This window comes from Oncorhynchus kisutch, linkage group LG6 (genome assembly GCF_002021735.2).
Source record: "Oncorhynchus kisutch isolate 150728-3 linkage group LG6, Okis_V2, whole genome shotgun sequence".
In the NCBI taxonomy this organism is placed as follows: Eukaryota; Metazoa; Chordata; class Actinopteri; order Salmoniformes; family Salmonidae; genus Oncorhynchus; species Oncorhynchus kisutch.
The window spans coordinates 67,476,399-67,494,680 of record NC_034179.2 but is presented as its reverse complement, the minus strand read 5'-3'; the positions used below and the strand labels follow the sequence as shown (position 1 = coordinate 67,494,680).

The 18,282-nt window shown below is 44.7% G+C and overlaps 1 protein-coding gene across 1 annotated transcript; it reads right to left on the bottom strand.

Annotated features, from left to right (window-relative positions):
- Nucleotides 1–356: 356 nt before the first annotated feature.
- LOC109893258 (protein CASC3) lies at nt 357–18,050 on the bottom strand. The gene is made up of 13 exons (XM_020486389.2): nt 17,846–18,050; nt 12,161–12,185; nt 11,966–12,021; nt 10,827–11,033; nt 10,514–10,659; nt 10,164–10,337; nt 8,839–9,713; nt 8,170–8,231; nt 7,918–8,026; nt 6,404–6,520; nt 4,848–5,050; nt 4,460–4,650; nt 357–2,949 (listed from the first exon to the last, which is right to left on the bottom strand). The coding sequence occupies exons 1-12, from the start codon at nt 18,041–18,043 to the stop codon at nt 4,489–4,491; spliced, it is 2,334 nt and encodes a 777-aa protein (XP_020341978.2). The 5' UTR covers nt 18,044–18,050; the 3' UTR covers nt 357–2,949; nt 4,460–4,488.
- Nucleotides 18,051–18,282: the final 232 nt, after the last annotated feature.

The window sequence follows — 18,282 nt, the reverse complement described above, 5'->3', positions numbered from 1 at the left end:
GCTCAGTTGGTAGAGCATGATGCTTGCAACGCCAAGGTCGTGGGATTGATCCCCATGGGGGACAAGTATGACAACGTAGGCACTCAATATTGTAAGTTGCTCTGGATCAGTGTCTGCTAAATTACTAAAATCATTTGTGAATGATTCAAATGTTTAATCAAATTTATTTATAAAGCCCTTCTTATATCAGCTGATATCTCAAAGTGCTGTACAGAAACCCAGTCTAAAACCCCAAACAGCAAGCAATGTCTCACATAATAGGCCTATGTGAGAGATGCAGTTAGTTAGAAGGCTTGGCACAATGTTGCCATCCAGTGGTAGCTGTTCAATAACTTCCAATCAACCACATGACAATCATCTTTTTCCTAGATTCTGTTTAATGTTCCTCAGTCTAAACAAAACTTGCTCCACAATCAAGAAAACGTGTATATATATTCAAACATCTATGAAACAAACAAGCCCTCACAGTGTTGGCAGGTCTAGTCAAATTAAACATGTCAAACCAATTTATCCTTAAGGCAAAGAAAATAAAACATTTAAAACATTCTTACCAGCCATTTCTAAACAAAAAAACTTTCGAATTACAACTCAATTCAGTCTATACTGATACAGGAGGGAAAAAAAAAAAAAAAAGGCCAATTTAAAGTTGCATCAATAACTTGCCCTTTTTGGGCAGACTCACTATAACAGTGTGCAGCCACCAGCACCAACTGAATTACTTTCACAATCATATCTATGTATGTATAACATGCATGTATGTTAGGTTTATTTGGCTGCTTTTAGACAGACAGCCCATTCTGACCTGACCTGACCCCCCCCCCCCCCACACACTAACTGGTCTTTTGACCAATCAGATCTGAAAAATATCTGATTGTGGAAAACATTCAGAATTTGGCTGCCTGGCGAACAGAATTTTCTTGAGGGAAAATCATTTGGGATCAGCAGTACGTTCTGCAAACAGACAAATCATATCCATTTTAGTGGTAGAGTGGCCTCACCAGTCTCTCCACTTTCACAAAAGGACTCAGAGGGGGAAAAAAATGGAAACGGCAAACTTCCAAACAACCATTTCATTTCAAAAGCAAGAGTTAGCCTCGTTTTTTAAAAACATTTTATCCATTCATAACCATCTATTTGATAACAAGGTGGTAGTATTTCTGCTTATTTAAACCACAGGCTTTAATATACATTTATCTATATACACTTACATTAGAAAGCAGTAGCACTGTCAAGTACATCAGTTTCAGGCCAGGTTAAATGGTTCTCTGGTAATACAGTATTACGTAAATAACTGAAAGAAACTGGGCAATGTGGAAGGGTACTTGCTATAAGTAAGCACCATCTGTATATAGGTTTGAATCTTTATCTAAAAAGTGTGCGTTCACAAGACTCGAAACCATAAAATAAAAACTAAGACCTACAATGCTGTTGCGAGATGAAAATGGGACACTACGTATTTATTTGGACAGTGAAGCAACATTCCCCCCCCCCCCCCCCCCCCCCATTCGGCTCTATACTGCAGCATTTTTTATTTGAGATTTAAATGTTTTATACGGTGACTAAAGAATGTCACCATTAATTGGAAAGTACTTCCATACAAATCTGTTGTTTCGAAATTAAAGCACTTTATGCATCTACTACCCCCATTTAAAGGTGTCCTAAGTATTTGGAGAAATTCACATTGTATTAAAGTAGTCAAGTGTAGTACTTGGTCCCATAGTCATTGCACGCAATGACATCAAGCTTGTTAAACTACAAACTTGGATGCATTCGCAGTTTGTTTTGGTTGTGTTTCAGATTATGTTGTGCCCAATAGAAATGAATGGTAAATAATGTATAGTCATTTTGGGAGTCACATATTGTAAATAAAAGTAGAATGTTTTAGAACATTAATAAGGATGTCTCCATGACTACGGATAATCACAAATAAATCGTAAATAATTACGAGTAAGAAAGTTAAGAGGCATACATATCATAACCACCCCCAAAAAATACTAACCACTTATCGGCAATGGTGAGAGGTTAGCGAGATCTTTGTGGCTCAAACTCTCACTCATCATTATTCAAGATTCATTCATGAGTATCTGCAATCAAGATAGTATCCACATTAATGTAGAGGTGTTCAGAAACTTGACTACTTTAACACACAAGTGAATTTATCCAAATATTTATAACATCTTCAAAATGTTTGGCATTCATTTCTAAAAATAAAAAAAAGCTCAAATATGTATATATTTTTTTAAAGACATTCGAGACTGTCGCCTCGTATGAAACATTTGATCTCAAATCCAAAATGCTGGAGTAGAGGGACATTCAAAGTTTTGCTCCACTGTTCAAATAAATACGTAGGGGAGTGTAAATGTTAGCTAGAAAATGAGCAGGATTGTGGTGGGTGGGACAAACAGCTCTAGCTAACCCATATAAATGACCAACTATCCCAGTTAGATTCTCTCCATAATACTCACATGACACATTTAAGCCAGTCCTAAACATTTGTTTCGAGCTGAAAAACACACTTTTTGCATGAATATACCTACAGTTGAACGACAGATTGTTAGAAGGAACAAATATCTACGAATGTCATTGGTGTCAGGTGTCACGTAATGTTTACAGAGGAGTTGTTATTGAGGGCTTTCGTTAACGGTTTTATATGGTTACGTTTTATAGGGTTTTTAAGACCGCACTCCCCTCAGGAGGCAAAACACTGGTAGGTGAACCAAAACAACAACCCTTCAGTATTGTGGGCAACCAACCAATGTGGAACCTGAACACACGGCGGATAACATCCCAGATAACATAAAAATAAAAATAAACTAATCCGCTCCACATGTGGTGCTGGTCCTCGATTGCAGACTCCGTCTCCATGTCTATCGCTCTCTTCCAACTGGCGTAGCCATTCGGAACGCCGTGCTAGGATCTGACCTCCTGACTGGCCTTCCCACTCCGGTCCTGGAGAAAAGGGAAAATAGCAGAAATGGGACAAATCAGCACAACTGTTCTGTCGCGCGAGCTTTGGCTTAGGCTGGAAGGAGGAGAAAAGAATGCACGGTTCAGCAATACAATTGAGCTCACTTCAGGGAGCAGCCCCCAGATCCACATCGATGGGACCGCAGAGGAGAAGGTGGAAAGCTTCAAGTTCATCAAGGAGGCGAAATAAATTTGGCTTTACACCTAAAACTTTTACAGATGCACAATTGAGCATCTGTCGGGCTGTATCACCGCCTGGTACGGCAACTGCACTGCCCATTACCGCAAAGCGCTCCAGAGGGTGGTGCAGTCTGCCCAACTCATTACCGGGGGGCAAACTTCCCACCCTCCTAGACATCTACAGCACCCGATGCCACAGGAAGGCCAAAAAGATCATCAAGGACATCAACCACCCGAGCCACTGCCTGTTCACCCCGCTATCATCCAGAAGGCGAGGTCAGTACAGGTGCATCAACGCTGGGACCGAGAGACTGAAAAACAGCTTCTATCACTAGGCCATCAGAGGCGGCTGCCTACAGACATAGATTAGTAATCACTAGCCACTTTAATAATGTTTCCATACCTAGCATTACTCATCACCCATCTCATACGTATATAATGTATTCTGTACCACTATCTTAGTCCAATGCCGCTCTGACATATGTTTCCATTACTTACTTAGATGTACGTGTATATGTTGTGAAACTTAAATATTACTTGTTAAATGTCACTGCACTGTCGGAGCTAGAAGCACAAGCCTTTCACCTTTAGTAACATCTGCTAAACACGTATGTGACCAATAAATTTGATTTGAAAAGTCTTGAGACAGTCATGCAGCTAGGTGTTAGGCATTCATTTGTTTGAAGGTTACCTCTGCACCAAAGCATTTCTCTGGTGGGATTTTGAATCGCGTCTTTGTAGAGTGTGTGTGTGTGTGTGTGTGTGTGTGTGTGTGTGTGTGTGTGTGTGTGTGTGTGTATGTGTGTGTGTGTGTGTGCCCACTCACATCTCAAAAAGAGACATCAGTTTGAAGACAGTATTATTGCCTGGGGGCTTTTAGGAGGAGCTCTAGGGGATAAGAGGAGCTCGTCTGTCAGAACGAACTGGAGAGCAGAGATCTGAAACACATTCAGCTACTTGACTCCGACTCAGAGCCACTGGCCTTACTTCACGTGTCCAAGGCAAAACAACACCATTTGATTTAGACACGGTGCCTACTTTTGAACGAGAGCGCAAAAAACAAAATGAGGGAAGCAAGCACCTTTATGGCAACGTTATGACTTGACCTACAGCAACAGTCTCTGGGATAGGCCTATTCTGTCATCCTCCCCCACCCAACTCTCCAAAACACATTTTCAACATGATCAAAATATTTTAAAAACATAGCCTTCCCTTTCGTCCTACTCTCACATCGACTCATTCAGTCAGGACTGAGGCAGGCCGACGTCTTGGCGTTTTGATTGGGTGAGTGGGTGAGAGAGGGAAGACTTACCGGTTGTTGGGTCGCTGGGGGTTTGGGGCTCACTCCGGGCCGTACCCTACCTCTGGTGGGGGAGGTTTGACGGTGACGGGCTGGGAGGAGCGCCGGGGAGGCGAGGGTTTGGGCTGGGCTTGCTGCTGCATTGGATCGTAGTACGTCACCCCACCGTACACCTGCGACTGGCCGTACACCTGTGACTGGGCCTGAGGGGAGAGGAGGTTACACGGTTTATGCATGTGTGTAAATACACATTCCTAAATGTTAAGGGTGGAGTCGAATAACTTGTAAATATGTATTGAATTGCAGAGCTGTCAGCATATTGCAACAGTAATGTGTTGCATATAGCAACATTTGACATGCTGATGTGGTAGCTATGGTGTCTTGAGGGCAGAGGTCTCACCGGCGGGTTGTACATGGGGGGCAGGGTGGCTCCTGCCGGGTAGGGGTAGTTGGTGTTCCCAAAGGTCATGACACCTGGCGGAGGGTAGAAGGGCGGGGCCAGTAGCTGCTGTGGAGGAGGCTGCCCAGGGGACATGGAGACGGGGGGAGCAGCGTAGAGAGCCGGGTTGGGCATGGGGCCACTCGACTGGTGGGGGTGTAGACCTGAGGGGGAGACGGGAGGGGTTCGTGGGTGTGACCAGACAGACTGAGGCCCATAAAGTAGCCAACACCATACCAGCATTTCTGGTCAGGAGTGGGGCCGTTTAAAATGGAGAAAAAACAACAACCCTAAACCGAAAAACTTGTGTTACCACACACACACACAAAATTAAAATCACAGTGCAGTTAGTTATCACAAAATGAAGGTCCCGATCATCATCAAACGGAAAAATAAACATACCTAACGTAACAATGCTGTAACGTTAGGAGACATTATTTTCAAAGAATATAAAGCAGTTTGCACGTCTTCCTTGTAAACAGTTGAAAAAAGGGCAGAGTGAGAGACAGGGAAGCGACAGTCCTGTATGGCAATACTTAGAGAGGTTAAATTAGGTAGTGAAATGCAAACTTTGCAAAGTGGAATTGAGCTACAGTGGCAGTACAGGTGCAATGCTAAAAGGGAAGCACCGTGAGACCCGAAACATTGCTGGCAGCAGCTCAGGACCCTAAACAAGAGACACGGGCTCTTCACAAGAAAGAAGTGCGATAAGGGATGGATAAAATAACAGCCCCGATTACAGAAACTGCAGTTAATATGCAGCCATTGCAATGGTAGAGGATATCGTCTTCAATGGCCTGATGCTACATCTAGAACCAAACTACAAGAAAAAAGAACCATGATGGCCCGGAAGGAGAAATTATACAATGACTGCTCTGCAAGTACAAAGCGTGAGCTCTCAAACGCCACAGATTGTTGGACGTCTGAACATGCTGTCATACATCACTGTCACGAGCCATCACATTGATGACAAGTGGGACATTAAGCCCCCTGTACTGACCAGAGCATGGAGGAGAGGCACACAGAGAGCCTACCATCATTGCTGGCAGCCATGACTGGGGTCGATTGAGTGCCACTGCACCCTAGCAGTCACGAATAACCATATCTGCATTGTGATTTTGCATGTCATTTTATTTTTTTTTTCTTGTCATTTAAAAAAAGACAAATTGCACATTTGTCACATCCCTAGTTTGGAGGAACTTGAGGAAACGTTTAATGACGTGAAACACTTATTGAAAAGCACAAAGTTATTAACTAAACGAGTAAGAATAACAATTCATTTGAGTTCGATAAGAGAGCATTTAAGCAATACTATTCCTGAGTTGATTGAACATGTCTTCACATGCATGGTGATTATACAGAGGTAAGTGAGGTTCAAGAAAGCTGGTCATTGACTTTCCTTTTTGTTGCCAGAGAAGACACAGGCCGAGTTCATATCTATTATCTTAGTTGAGGGTAACTGCTGCCCTCACCACGTTTTCCCTGGGTCCCCTGGCAGCAAGGTGACAGACACTAACCTGGGTGTCCTGGATGGCCTGGGTGGGGGAGGTGCATCTCAGGCTGGACCAGCATACCCTGGGGTGGGAGGGGGGCGGGGCTGTCGCCATGGGCATAGATTGGTCCTTGGTAAGACACTGCAGGAGGAGACAATATAGCATTTAGACTCAAGTAAGCGCTCTACAGTTAGATATATAATTCTACAAACAAACCAAACACACTACATGGTTTGCTCGTCAAACATTTCTAAAGTTGCCGCCCCCCCTTGCTGCTATGCCTCCACTCTCCTGGGTAGGCTTTCCACTAGATGTTGGAACACCGGGGACTTGGTTCCATTCATCCACAAGAGCATTAGTGAGGTCAGGCACAGATGTTGGGCGATTAGGCGTGGCTCGCAGTCGGCATTCTAATTCATCCCAAAGGTGTTCGATGGGGTTGAGGTCAGGGCTTTGTGCAGGCAAGTCAAGTTCTTCCACCATGATCTCGACAAACCATTTCTGTACAGACCTCGCTTTGTGCACAGGGGCACTGTCATGCTGAAACAGGAAAGGGCCTTCCCCTAACTGTTGCCGCAAAGTTGGAAACACAGAATCGTCTAGATAGCGTTAAGATACCCCTTCACCCGAACCATGAAGAACAGCCCCAGACCATTATTCCTCCTCCAACAAACTTCACAGTCAGCGCTATGCATTGGGGAAGCTAACGTTGTCCTGGCATCCGCCAAACCAAGATTTGTCCATCAGACAGCACTTCAGGCAATACGATTCCACTGCTCCAGAGTCCAATGGCGGCGAGCTTTACGCCACTCCAGGTGACGCTTGTCATGACGCATGGTTATGTTAGATCTTTTATGAAGCTCCCGGCGACAGTTATTGTGCTGACGTTGCATCCAGAGGCAGTTTGGAACTCAGTAGTGAGTGATGCAACCGAGGACCGACGATTTATTACACACTTCAGCACTCGGCGGTCCCGTTCTTGTGTGGCCTACCACTCACGGCTGAGCCATTGTTGCTCCTAGACGCTTTCACGTCACAATAACAACACTTACAGTTGACCGGGGTAGCTCTAGCAGGGCAGGAATTTGACGAACTGACTTGTTGGAAAGGTGGCATCATATGACGGTGCCACGTTGAAAGTTCCTGAGCTCCTCAGTACAGGCCAGTCTACTGCCAATGTTTATCTATGGAGATCGCATGGCTGTGTGCTCAATTTCATACACCTGTCAGCAACGGGAGTGGCTGAAAAAGCCAAATCCACCAATTTGAAGGGGTGTCCACATACACTATATATACAAACGTATCTGATGTGGCAACCATGTGTTAAACTATAACAAAATAAGCTACATGGTTTTATCACAGATACCTGTGTACCCTAACATTTTTAAGACAGCATTCTAACGCAGCTACAACATGTTGTAGTTTAGTACTGATTCTACCAGAGCCTGGCTCTGAGCCTATGGACAAAAAGATACCGGCTAGTGTTGTGTTTTCAGTTGTGCCCTGCCTTCTGGTGATAGTGTGTGGCACTGACTCACTGGGCTCGTAGTAGTGGCTTTCCATGACCCCTATGTGCATAGGAGGAGCGGGCTCCGGGCTTGGCCTCTGGCGCTGGGACGAGTACCGCTTTGCCCGGTTACCAGCTCCCTGAGATGGAGAGAAAGAGGGTGAGAGCTGACCGAACCACTCAAAATGTCAGGCAAAAAACACCACACTTCTCCTTGAAGGCAACATATAAAACGACAGAAACCCATCTCTGTACATAAGTCACCACAAATTGGCCTACTCACCAGCTCTTCTATGTTACTGTATTGTGGAGGTGCTCCACCCATGTGCATAGAGTTAGGGATGCCTGCAACGAGACGAAAAAAGTATTGACAACACCCAAGCAAAACATATCCAACTACCTGATCCACTGCTGCGGTTTAGATACATCTTATAAGCTTCATGTCAAACCAGCTACCAACGTGTATTTCTGACTCAGGTTTCTGTCCTGACAAAATGTGTACATGAGGCACTATAAACCTTGGGTGCAAAAAGGACATTTTATTTCCAATGTATTGCATGATGAAAACCTCCCAGGCTCCAGACAGCATGCAAGGACGCACCACCACCTGCACTGAGTGGATTAGCTGGCTTAAAAGAGCTACTTGCATTCGCACACAGCCGGCCCCCCCATTGCTCCACACTGACTAATGGCCTCATTATGTCAATCAGCCTCACTGAATGGTCACTGACCTACTGACTGACTCAGTGCTGCACCAGGGAGCTGCTGCTTAGCTTCACCAGGGCTGCTGGTGCAGTGGTGACTGAGCTGCTTGTAACAGTGCTGCTGGAACTATGAGAGGATGTGTGTCACTCCATATTACTCAAATAATAATAATAATTTTTAAAAAAGAGGGGTAGAGCGAGAGAGAGGTAGAACGGGGTAGAGCGAGGGCAAAAGAGAGAAGGCTCACCCCTCATCTCAGCGCGTAGAAAGGAAGTTGGGTTCTGGGCCCAGTTCTGTCCAGCCAGGCTTAGTCTGGCCAGGTCCTGGTCCAGCCCTGTGAGTACCGTCGCCTGGCTACTGTCTCCAGCATCCCCCTGGCTCTGACTGGGGCCCTGCCACGGCTCACTTGTCAGTGCCGAGGAAGACACGGTGGAGGCAGGCTCCTCAAGAGAGGCCTGCTTGTCCAGCTCAGTGGCCCGAGTGCGAGTCCTCCTGGCTAGGGAGTACGACTTCTTCTCCACGGGCCGCTCCGGAGCCGGGGAGGCATCGCGGGTAACCGGGTTGTCTGCCGGAGGAGCAGATCCCCCTCGCTGCTGCTCCTGTCGCCGTGGCGCAGAGTCCCTTTCTCGATCTCCCTTGCCACTGTAGTGGCGATTGTGGTAGACGGACTGAGACGTTGTCACTGTCGTGTTGCGCTCGTCATCCTCCTCGCTGCGGATCTCTTCCACCACTACCGAAGAGCTGCGCTCCGTATGGGCCCCTCTGTTCCCCCGGCCCCTGGGGCCTCGTTCCCCGTCCATGGGCGGTAGGCTCCGGGTCTGGAGGGGCTCGGCCTTGGGGCCTGGCCGTTGAGACTCCTGGTTTCTGTCATTCCTGTACTGGGCCTGGGGGGGGCGGTTGCCCTGGAAGCCCCGGGGTGGGGGGTGGGAGGAGGGCCTGGGGGGGTTGTTGTTGCGCTGGGTGTTGGGGGCTGCTGAGGGGGGAGGACCAGACTGCTGCAGGGCCACGGCTAGGGGAGTGCTACGGCTGTTGGGGTTCCCTCCCTGCTGCCAGGAGGTATGGATAGGCCTCTCCCAGTCTCCGTCCCGCCAGCGCTTGTCCCGGACTGGAGAGGTGCTGTGTCTGCAGGGGGAGGAGAGGAGGCTAGTGTGAGGACAAGCTGCTAGTAGACCAGCGGTTGGTAAATGATGGTACACGGGCCAGATTATGTTTTGATTCTTTTAGCTTTATAAACACTCCAGGCGACTTGAACATCTAAAACGAGGTAGAAAGTATACAGAAACAATAATGGACCTATATATTTTCAAATTATTTATCCTTTTCAGACACGCAAATAGGTTTTGACTAACAAATCGGCCCAGGAAAACCTGCACGACTCTTATTTATTTATCTCAAAGTGACCATCAAGCCAAAAATGATTCCCCACTCCTGTAGTCGACTATTATTATTATTTGTGAGATGACATTGTAAGGGGATAAACAGGCTTTCAGAGACATGGTAAATTCAACACTGGGTCAGTAGATTTGAGGGTCAGTAGAGTTGAGGGACAGTAGAGTTGAGGGACAGTAGTACCTGGGCTTGCGCTGTCTATAGGACCGCTCATTGGAGACACCTCCGTTGCGGATGTCATAGCCGTAGATTGCAACCAGTTCCTCACGTGACTTGGGCGCCTGCTCCTCCTCCCTGAACCTATCGTGTTCCCAGCGACCCTCATCCTTCCACAGCTTCCTGTTACGACCCTTCGGCCTGGAGGACAGGAAAGAAGCAGCAAATATACCAATAAACAGGTTTACCAATGAAACGACATCCGTCTATTACTAGGAGTCATCCATCCTGTGTGGTTGTTGGTCACGTTTAGATAGTTTCAGTTGAACGACAAACATTTAATGAATAAAAAGGATAAACTTTACGTTCCCCCTTACCGTTCCTCCTCCTGTGCGTTTCCTCTGACGTCGTGCTCAAAGAACATTCCTTTACGGGGGATATAGGCTGGGTTATTACGATCCTGGTCATCATCCAGCTTCTGGCCTGGTTTAGCACCTTTATTCTCAGAGTCGTCTGTGCTTTCCTGGTTACACGGAGTAGAATTACTCAAAATGATTGACCAAGAGGCCCATATTTGTATGCACTTCTATATATGCATGTATGTATGTATATATGCATGTATGTATGTATGTATGTATGTATGTATGTATGTATGCATGTATGCATTTTCTTTTCAATTAACCATTTTACCTGTCCATCCCCGCTTTGCCTCTCCCCTGCCAGGTTGCCTTTATCTTCACACTTCACTTCTTTACTCAAACCTTTCTCACCCTCCTCTACCTTCCCCCCTCCTTCCTGCAGCTCCCCCTCTGCAGCAGGGGTGTCGGCAGTAGGACTGGGTTTGGGCCCAGCAGCCGGTGGAGGGACCTCCTCCTCCTCCTCTTCCTCCTCACCTCCCTGAGAGAGAAAATACAAGACTTGAGTTAGTTTGCTTCGTGTGTATCATTATCAAGATGCTGTCAGAGAGATCAATGCAAATATCCTTAGAGTCCTACTTATTCCAGTCAAAAGCGGCCATGCATAGCGGACAAATTAAACTTCTCATCAGAACCACAGTTGAGACCTCATTAAGAGGATTCCAGTACCATCATGGACATTGCAATGCATGAGTACATCAATTGAAAAAAATTTTTTTGTCTGTATCTTGCATCTAGGGGTTGCTACAGTGCAGAAGGTCTGTGTTCTGAAATACCGGTACCTGTATCAATGGTTGAAACCTGCTCATCTCTTCAGTCCATCCAGGATTTCGCTGCAGCAATTCTGACATTTCACATGGCAACATGTGAGGATTTTGTCCAATTTGTTACAAAAATTCACTGACGAGGGAAAGGTCTGTTGATGTGTGCTTAACTGGACCATATTATGCAGTACATTTGCAGTGATTGGTTGAAATTGTAAGCTCTTTTTTTTGTGTGGTGATAAGTATGCGATAATTTGACTGTTTTATGAGGTAATAGTGCAGGATTGGTCAAATTTGCAAGACCTCACATAATATACTGGGAATTGTTGATTTAGCAACAAAAACAATATGGGTTGCAGAACAGCTACATCCTGGAGGGACTCTTGTTTCATGGCTGATTTAATTTTTTTGTCTCAAATACTTTGGAAGTTAGATACATCATGATCTTTCCAATCCACTAGTTGGGCTATTCTGTTGGGAGGAGGAGGAACCTTGGGGTAGCCTCATGAAGCTTGCATTACTGAAATTCAAAAAAAAAAATCTGGTTCATCAAATACTATATTGCCCAAGTGTCCATGCAAATAAAACACATAAAATGACATTAACATTTTACCCTACAGCATAACTCTGTTCAGCAGTGGCAACTCACCTCTGAATGTGAGGCATTCTCCTCAGGATCTGCACTTTCATAGTCAGAAAGGACAGCTACAAAAACAAACATTCAAATATGTCTGAAACAAGTACATCAACTGTTTAACAGTGGTGTGATCCAAATGGGAAATGTTTCAGATGTGTGCATCATTCTAGATAGGCCATTGGATTGCGTCACCAAACACTGACTCACCTTCTCCTACGCCATCTTCACTTTCCTGTTAAGAAAGGATAACACTAGTCAGTCAAACAATGTGAATGAATTGACAACAAATAGCAACAGCATGTAGCCTACACACCGTCAAGCAAACACGATACCAACCCGTACGTCAATTATTTAGTAGCGGGGGGGGGGGGTCTGTGTCACTAGGAATGTATCCTCAATTCATTAGCATACTGGTATTCGGATGACTGACATGCCCAGAGTAAACTGCCTGTTACTCAGGCCCAGAAGCTAGGATATGCATATACTTGGTAGCATTAGATATAAAACACTCTTAAGTTCCTAAAACTGTTCAAATGTCAGTGAGTATAACAGAACTGATATGGCAGGCAAAACCCCAAGGAAAAATCCATCCTGAATGTTATTTTATTTTTTACAGCACAGGCCATTTCAGTGCTTGCCTATGGGAAATACAAATACATAGGACCCAGATTGCAGTTCCTATGGCTTCCACTAGATGTCAGTCTTTAGAAAGGGTTTCAGGCTTGTTTTTTGAAAAATGAATAAGTAGTTGGAAGAACTACAAGGTGTCTCGTTAGAAAAGTTGTTGACGCGTGAATTAAATATAGTTTATTTAGATATTAGAGTCCCTGAGGATTAATTAGAAACATTGTTTGACTTGTTTGGACGGACTTTAGCGGTAACATTTAGGATTCGTTTGTATGCCTGTTGAAAGAGTGGATTACTGAGATCATTGGCTCCAACTAAACTGACTTTTTTGGATATAAAAAGGACTTTATCGAACAAAACTACCATTCATTGTGTAGCTAGGACCCTTGGGATTGCAAACAGAGGAAAATCTTCAAAAAGATAAGCGATTTATTTAATCGATATGTGAGATTGTGACGCCTGTGCTGGTTGAAAAATAATTTGTGTGTGGCCCTGTCCTCAGATAATCACATGGTATGCTTTCGCCGTAAAGCCTTTTTGAAATCTGACAATGCGGTTGGATTAACAATAAATTAAGCTTTTGAATTATGAATGAAAACACAAGTGTCATACATGTTTAATATTACAATTTTTGTATTTTGAATTTCACGCTCTGCAATTTCACCAGATGTTGTCGTAGGTGTCCCGCTAGAGGTTCACGCGCCAAAAGACGTTAAATGACCAAGCCATTCAGAGTGAATTAAATGATTGAGGGAATTAACTGGAATTATCTTGTCCTATACAGATGTGAAAGCTGACAGTCAAGTTTTTCTATTCACAATCCAGACTACAATAAATGACTTCCTAAACAAAAAATCAAATCCAAACCTGGGAAAAAGAGCTCTCTTCCTTAGCTAAATGGAGAAATCTAGAAACTGATGAAAGAACGAGATCATGCTCTAAAAATAGCCCTGAAGTCCAAATTAGAGCATGAAAGACGTAAACGAGGCAAAAAAAAAGAAACGTCCTCTCACTGTGAACTGCGTTTATTTTCGGCAAACTCAACGTGTAAATATTTGTATTAACATAAGATTCAACAACTGACAGAAACTGAACAAGTTCCATAGACAGTTGACAAACAGAAATTGAATAATGCGTCCCTGAACAATGGGGCGGGGTCAAAATCAAAAGTAACAGTCAGTAGCTGTTGTGGTCACCAGCTGCATTAAGTACTGCAGTGCATCTCCTCCTCATGGACTGCACCAGATTTGCCCGTTCTTGCTGTGAGATGTTACCCCACTCTGACATTTCTGGGGGGGTCCAGAAAGTGCTCAATGGGATTGAGATCCGGGCTCATCACTGGCCATGGCAGAACACTGACATTCCTGTCTTGCAGGAAATCACACACAGAAAGAGCAGTATAGCTGGTGGCATTGTCATGCTGGAGAGTCATGTAAGGATGAGCCTGCAGGAAGGGTACCACATGAGGGAGGATGTCTTCCCAGTAACACACAGCGTTGAGATTGCCTGCAATGACAACAAGCTCAGTCCGATGATGCTGTGACACTCTGCCCCAGACCATGACGGACCCTCCTCCTCCAAATCGATCCTGCTCTAGAGTACAGGCCTCGGTGTAATGGTCATTCCTTCGACGATAAATGCGAATCCGACCATTGCCCCTGGTGAGACAAAACCGCGACTCGTCAGTGAAGAGCACTTTTTGCCAATCCTGTCTGGTCCAGCGACGGTGGGTTTGTGCCCATAGGCAACGTTGCCGGTGATGTCTGGTGAGAACTTGCCTTTCAACAGGCCTACAAGCCCTCAGTCCAGCCTCTCTACGCCTATTGCAGACAGTCTGAGCACCGATGGTGGGATTGTTGCGTTCCTGGTGTAACTTGGGCAGTTGTTGCCATCCTGTACCTCTCCCGCAGGTGTGATGTTCGGATGTACCGATCCTGTGCAGGTGTCGTTACACGTGGTCTGCCACTGCGAGGATGATCAGCTGTCCATCCTGTCTACCTGTAGCGCTGTCTTATGCGTCTCACAGTACGGACATTGCAATTTATTGCCCTGACCACATCTGCAGTCCTCATGCCTCCTTGCAGCATGCCTAAGGCACGTTCACGCAGATGAGCAGGGACCCTGGGCATCTTTATTTTGGTGTTTTTCAGAGTCAGTAGAAAGGCCTTTTAATGGCTTAAGTTTTCATAACTTTGACCCTAATTGCCTACAGTCTAAGCTGTTAGTGTCTTAACGACCATTCCACCGGTTCATGTTCACTAATAGTTTATGAGTCATTGAACAAGCATGGGAAACAGTGTTAATATCCTTTACAATGAAGATTTGTTAAGTTATTTGGATTTTTACAAATGATCTTTGAAAGACATGGTCCTGAAAAAGGGACGTTTCTCATTTAGCTGAGTTTAGGTTAACCCCGTTGAGAAATAAGGTGATGAAAGAAATCACAGGCCAAGGCAAACTTTTTTTTATAAAAATAACTGGGCGAATCTATAAAAAAAAATAGCTGGGAAAACCCATAGTAACGCTGCAAAAAGACTAGAAATCAATGTGAATGAGTCTAACACAGGATGGAGTAGAAATAGCAACAGCCTTCAATTCCTACTTTGTTGACTATGTCAAGGTACTGACACAGAGCCCCTCCACCGGTTTCTTAAGGGGTCAGCGCTAATGAATGACACTGAACCAGTCTTCATCACAAGGGATGTTTCTGAGTCAGAGGTGAACAAGGTGATTAGCTCACTAAAGAACTAAAGCAAAATATGTGTTTGGGCTGGACTCTACCTTTCTTAAACTACACAGTCACTCATTAGTCCCATTACTAAGGTCACCAACATCTATTGGTCAGGGGGTGTTTCCAAGGGCCTGAAAGTTGGCTATGATAACAGCCATCTAAATCAGGTGACCATGTTGACATGAGTAACTACAGGCCTATTAGTATACTACCTGTGGTGTTGATGGTTGATGAAAAGTGTGTAGCAGAGAAACTGATTGCCCACAACAACAGTCCCATCACATTACACTCCATGCAGTTTGGCTTCAGAGCAAAACACTCCACAAAAACAGCCAACTGCTTTCTTCTGGAAAATGTGAAGTCCAAGATGGACAAAGGGGTGTTGTTGGGGGCTGTATTTCTTGACCTAAGGAAAGCTTTTGATACGGTTAACCATGAGGTTCTCACCACAAAACTGTCCAAGTTCAACTTCCCCCCCCGATGACTCGAGATGGATGAAATCATACCGTGAAGGCAGAACTCAGCATGTCAGAGTGAACAATGGGCTGTCGCCCACTCTCAGCTATCATGTGGGGGTGCCCCAAGGGTCAATACTGGGGCCCCTCCTGTTCATTAATGATCTGCCCGTACTGGGTCTTAAGATCTAATGTATGCAGATGATACAGTGATATATGTGCATGCAACGAGCAAACAAGCTGCACAAGAACTCACTAGTGTAATGGTCCAGGTTACAAAGCGTCTCAGCGACTCACGTTTGCATCTCAATTCTAAGAAGAAGAAAAAGTCTGCATGTTCTTCACAATGAGGGCAACAGATGTTACTGTGTCAGGGTAGAAGCTCCAGGTGGTATCCGATTTTAAGTACCTTGGGCTTCATACTTGATTCTGACCTCTTAAAAAGCAGGTGAAAAGGTAACTCAAATAACCAAACTCAACCTAGCTAATTTCCATTCATACAAAATTGTTTGACTGCAGAGGTAGCAAAACTGTACCTTCAAATCTCTGATACTCACACACTTAATATACTGCTTGACTAGTTGGGCCCAAGCTTGCTGTATTAAAACCAATTCAGACTGTCTACAAACAGGCTCTCAAAGTGCTTGATAGAAAGCCCAATAGCCATGATCACTGTTACATCCTCAGAAAGCATGAGCTCCTGAGTTGGAAAAAATATTGTGTAATACACCGACATATGTCTTGTATTAGAGATCCTAAATGGCCTTGCCCCCCCCACCCCACTTAGTACTTTTGTTAGACAGAAAACCCAAACCCATGGCAGCAGATCCACAAGGTCTAACATGAGGTGACTATATGGTTCCCTTAAGGAAAAGCAGCTTTAGTCAATTGGCTTTCTCCATGAGAGCATCCCATGTCTGGAACACACTGCTATCAAAACACACACAACTGCCTCATCTATCACAACTTTAACAAACAAAAAAACATGAAGACATGGCTAAAGGCCAATCAGACTTGTGAACATAATCCCAAACTGTGTATTGCCACTTTCCATGTTGTCTGTTGCTTGTGAGGTGTGGAAACACTGTTGCTTTAATGCATTTTGTTCTGTTGCTTTTTGTGCTATTGCTCTGTCTGCATGCTATGTGTTGCCTTTCCTATGTTGCTCTGCATGTGCTCACTGCTCATTGATTGTATTGTTGTTGTAATTGTTCTTAATAACCTGCCCAGGACCTGCTGTTGAAAATCAGCCGTCTGGCTAAAACCGGCACGGTTACCTAAAAGTTTATTAATGTACACTGTCCCTGTAACAAATGAACTAAAACCACAATTTATTGTGCCAAACATGGATTCCTCACATCACTAGGGATTTAGATAAATATCAACAAGCTTTGTGGTAGTGGCCATTCAAAACCAGAGGGTGAAGTCAAGATTATTACTGGTCAAGAAAAAGTACTAGATGAGGCGTGACTGGAGGCAAATATTGTAACGTTATGTAGCTAACGACGTTAATTTGCACATTTTAACAGTCAGATGAAATAACCCAACAACATCAAAGCTCCCTGTGGCTTTAGTTAACATTAGCATCTAGCTACTACAGTAGTTAGCAAGTTACTGACATAACGTGCACCAACGTTAGCTAGCTTATAAGCTTAACTAAAACACTTATAGTACAGTAACTAGCTAAATTAAAATATTTTCCTCTTGCTAACCATTAGCCAACGCGTTACCATCGCGGTAAACGTGCTAGCTAGCGTTACCAAACAAAGTAAGCTAGCGCAAACGAGCTGGCTTGTCTAGTTAGTTCACGGTTTGGCCCTTCACACGTTCCCCGGCCAAACATGAGCGAGTTGGTTGATTTATGAGCAACATTAGCTGAACGCAGCAAACGCAGAACATGGGGTTGCGGTTTGGCCTAACCACTGGAGAACTATCCGCGCGGTACTGTTCCATTACCATAGCCGGCTGACTTGTTGACCCAGCCATTAATTATAGTAGTGAGCAGGCTAACCTTAGCTAGTCAACTAATCAAGTACTATTAAATCGATCGGCTTTGCGTCTCGAGAACAAGACACTCACACACTCGGATTCAGCATCGTTTTTCGGCACCACACGAACAGCTGGTGCCTCAACTGGCTCAGGATCCCGTACTCGGGGCTTTGTCGTTGGCGAAAGGGACTTTCCACTTTCCGATCCCGAACCAGATTCATCGTCCTCCTCGCTATCCTGGGACGCGCGCCTCCTTCGCCGTCGCCGGTCCGCCATCTTAGAAATCATATAAAGGAAACCGGAAGAATGACAGGAATTATGGGTGAATGTTAGTTACGCAATTCCGCCTTAGCCTCCTCGAGCTTTTTTTTTTTAAATCAAAGCATTTCAATCTCTCTGGCAAGTTATCGTTTCAATTAGAAAGTGTCGTTAATTGGTTGTTGAAGCATTTTTGAACTATTAAGTCAGTATGATGACACATATGAACAAAATTATAAATCCCCTAAAATCTGCTCAGAGTTGAATGA

Coding starts and splice junctions, on each gene's coding strand:
- LOC109893258 (XM_020486389.2), bottom strand. CDS start 18,043: ATGATTTCTAAGATGGCGGACCGGCGACGGCGAAGGAGGCGCGCGTCC. Junction 12,022..12,160: donor TGAAGATGGCGTAGGAGAAG/GTGAGTCAGTGT, acceptor TTGTTTTTGTAG/CTGTCCTTTCTGACTATGAA. Junction 5,051..6,403: donor AGGCCATCCAGGACACCCAG/GTTAGTGTCTGT, acceptor TCTCCCCCTCAG/GTCTACACCCCCACCAGTCG.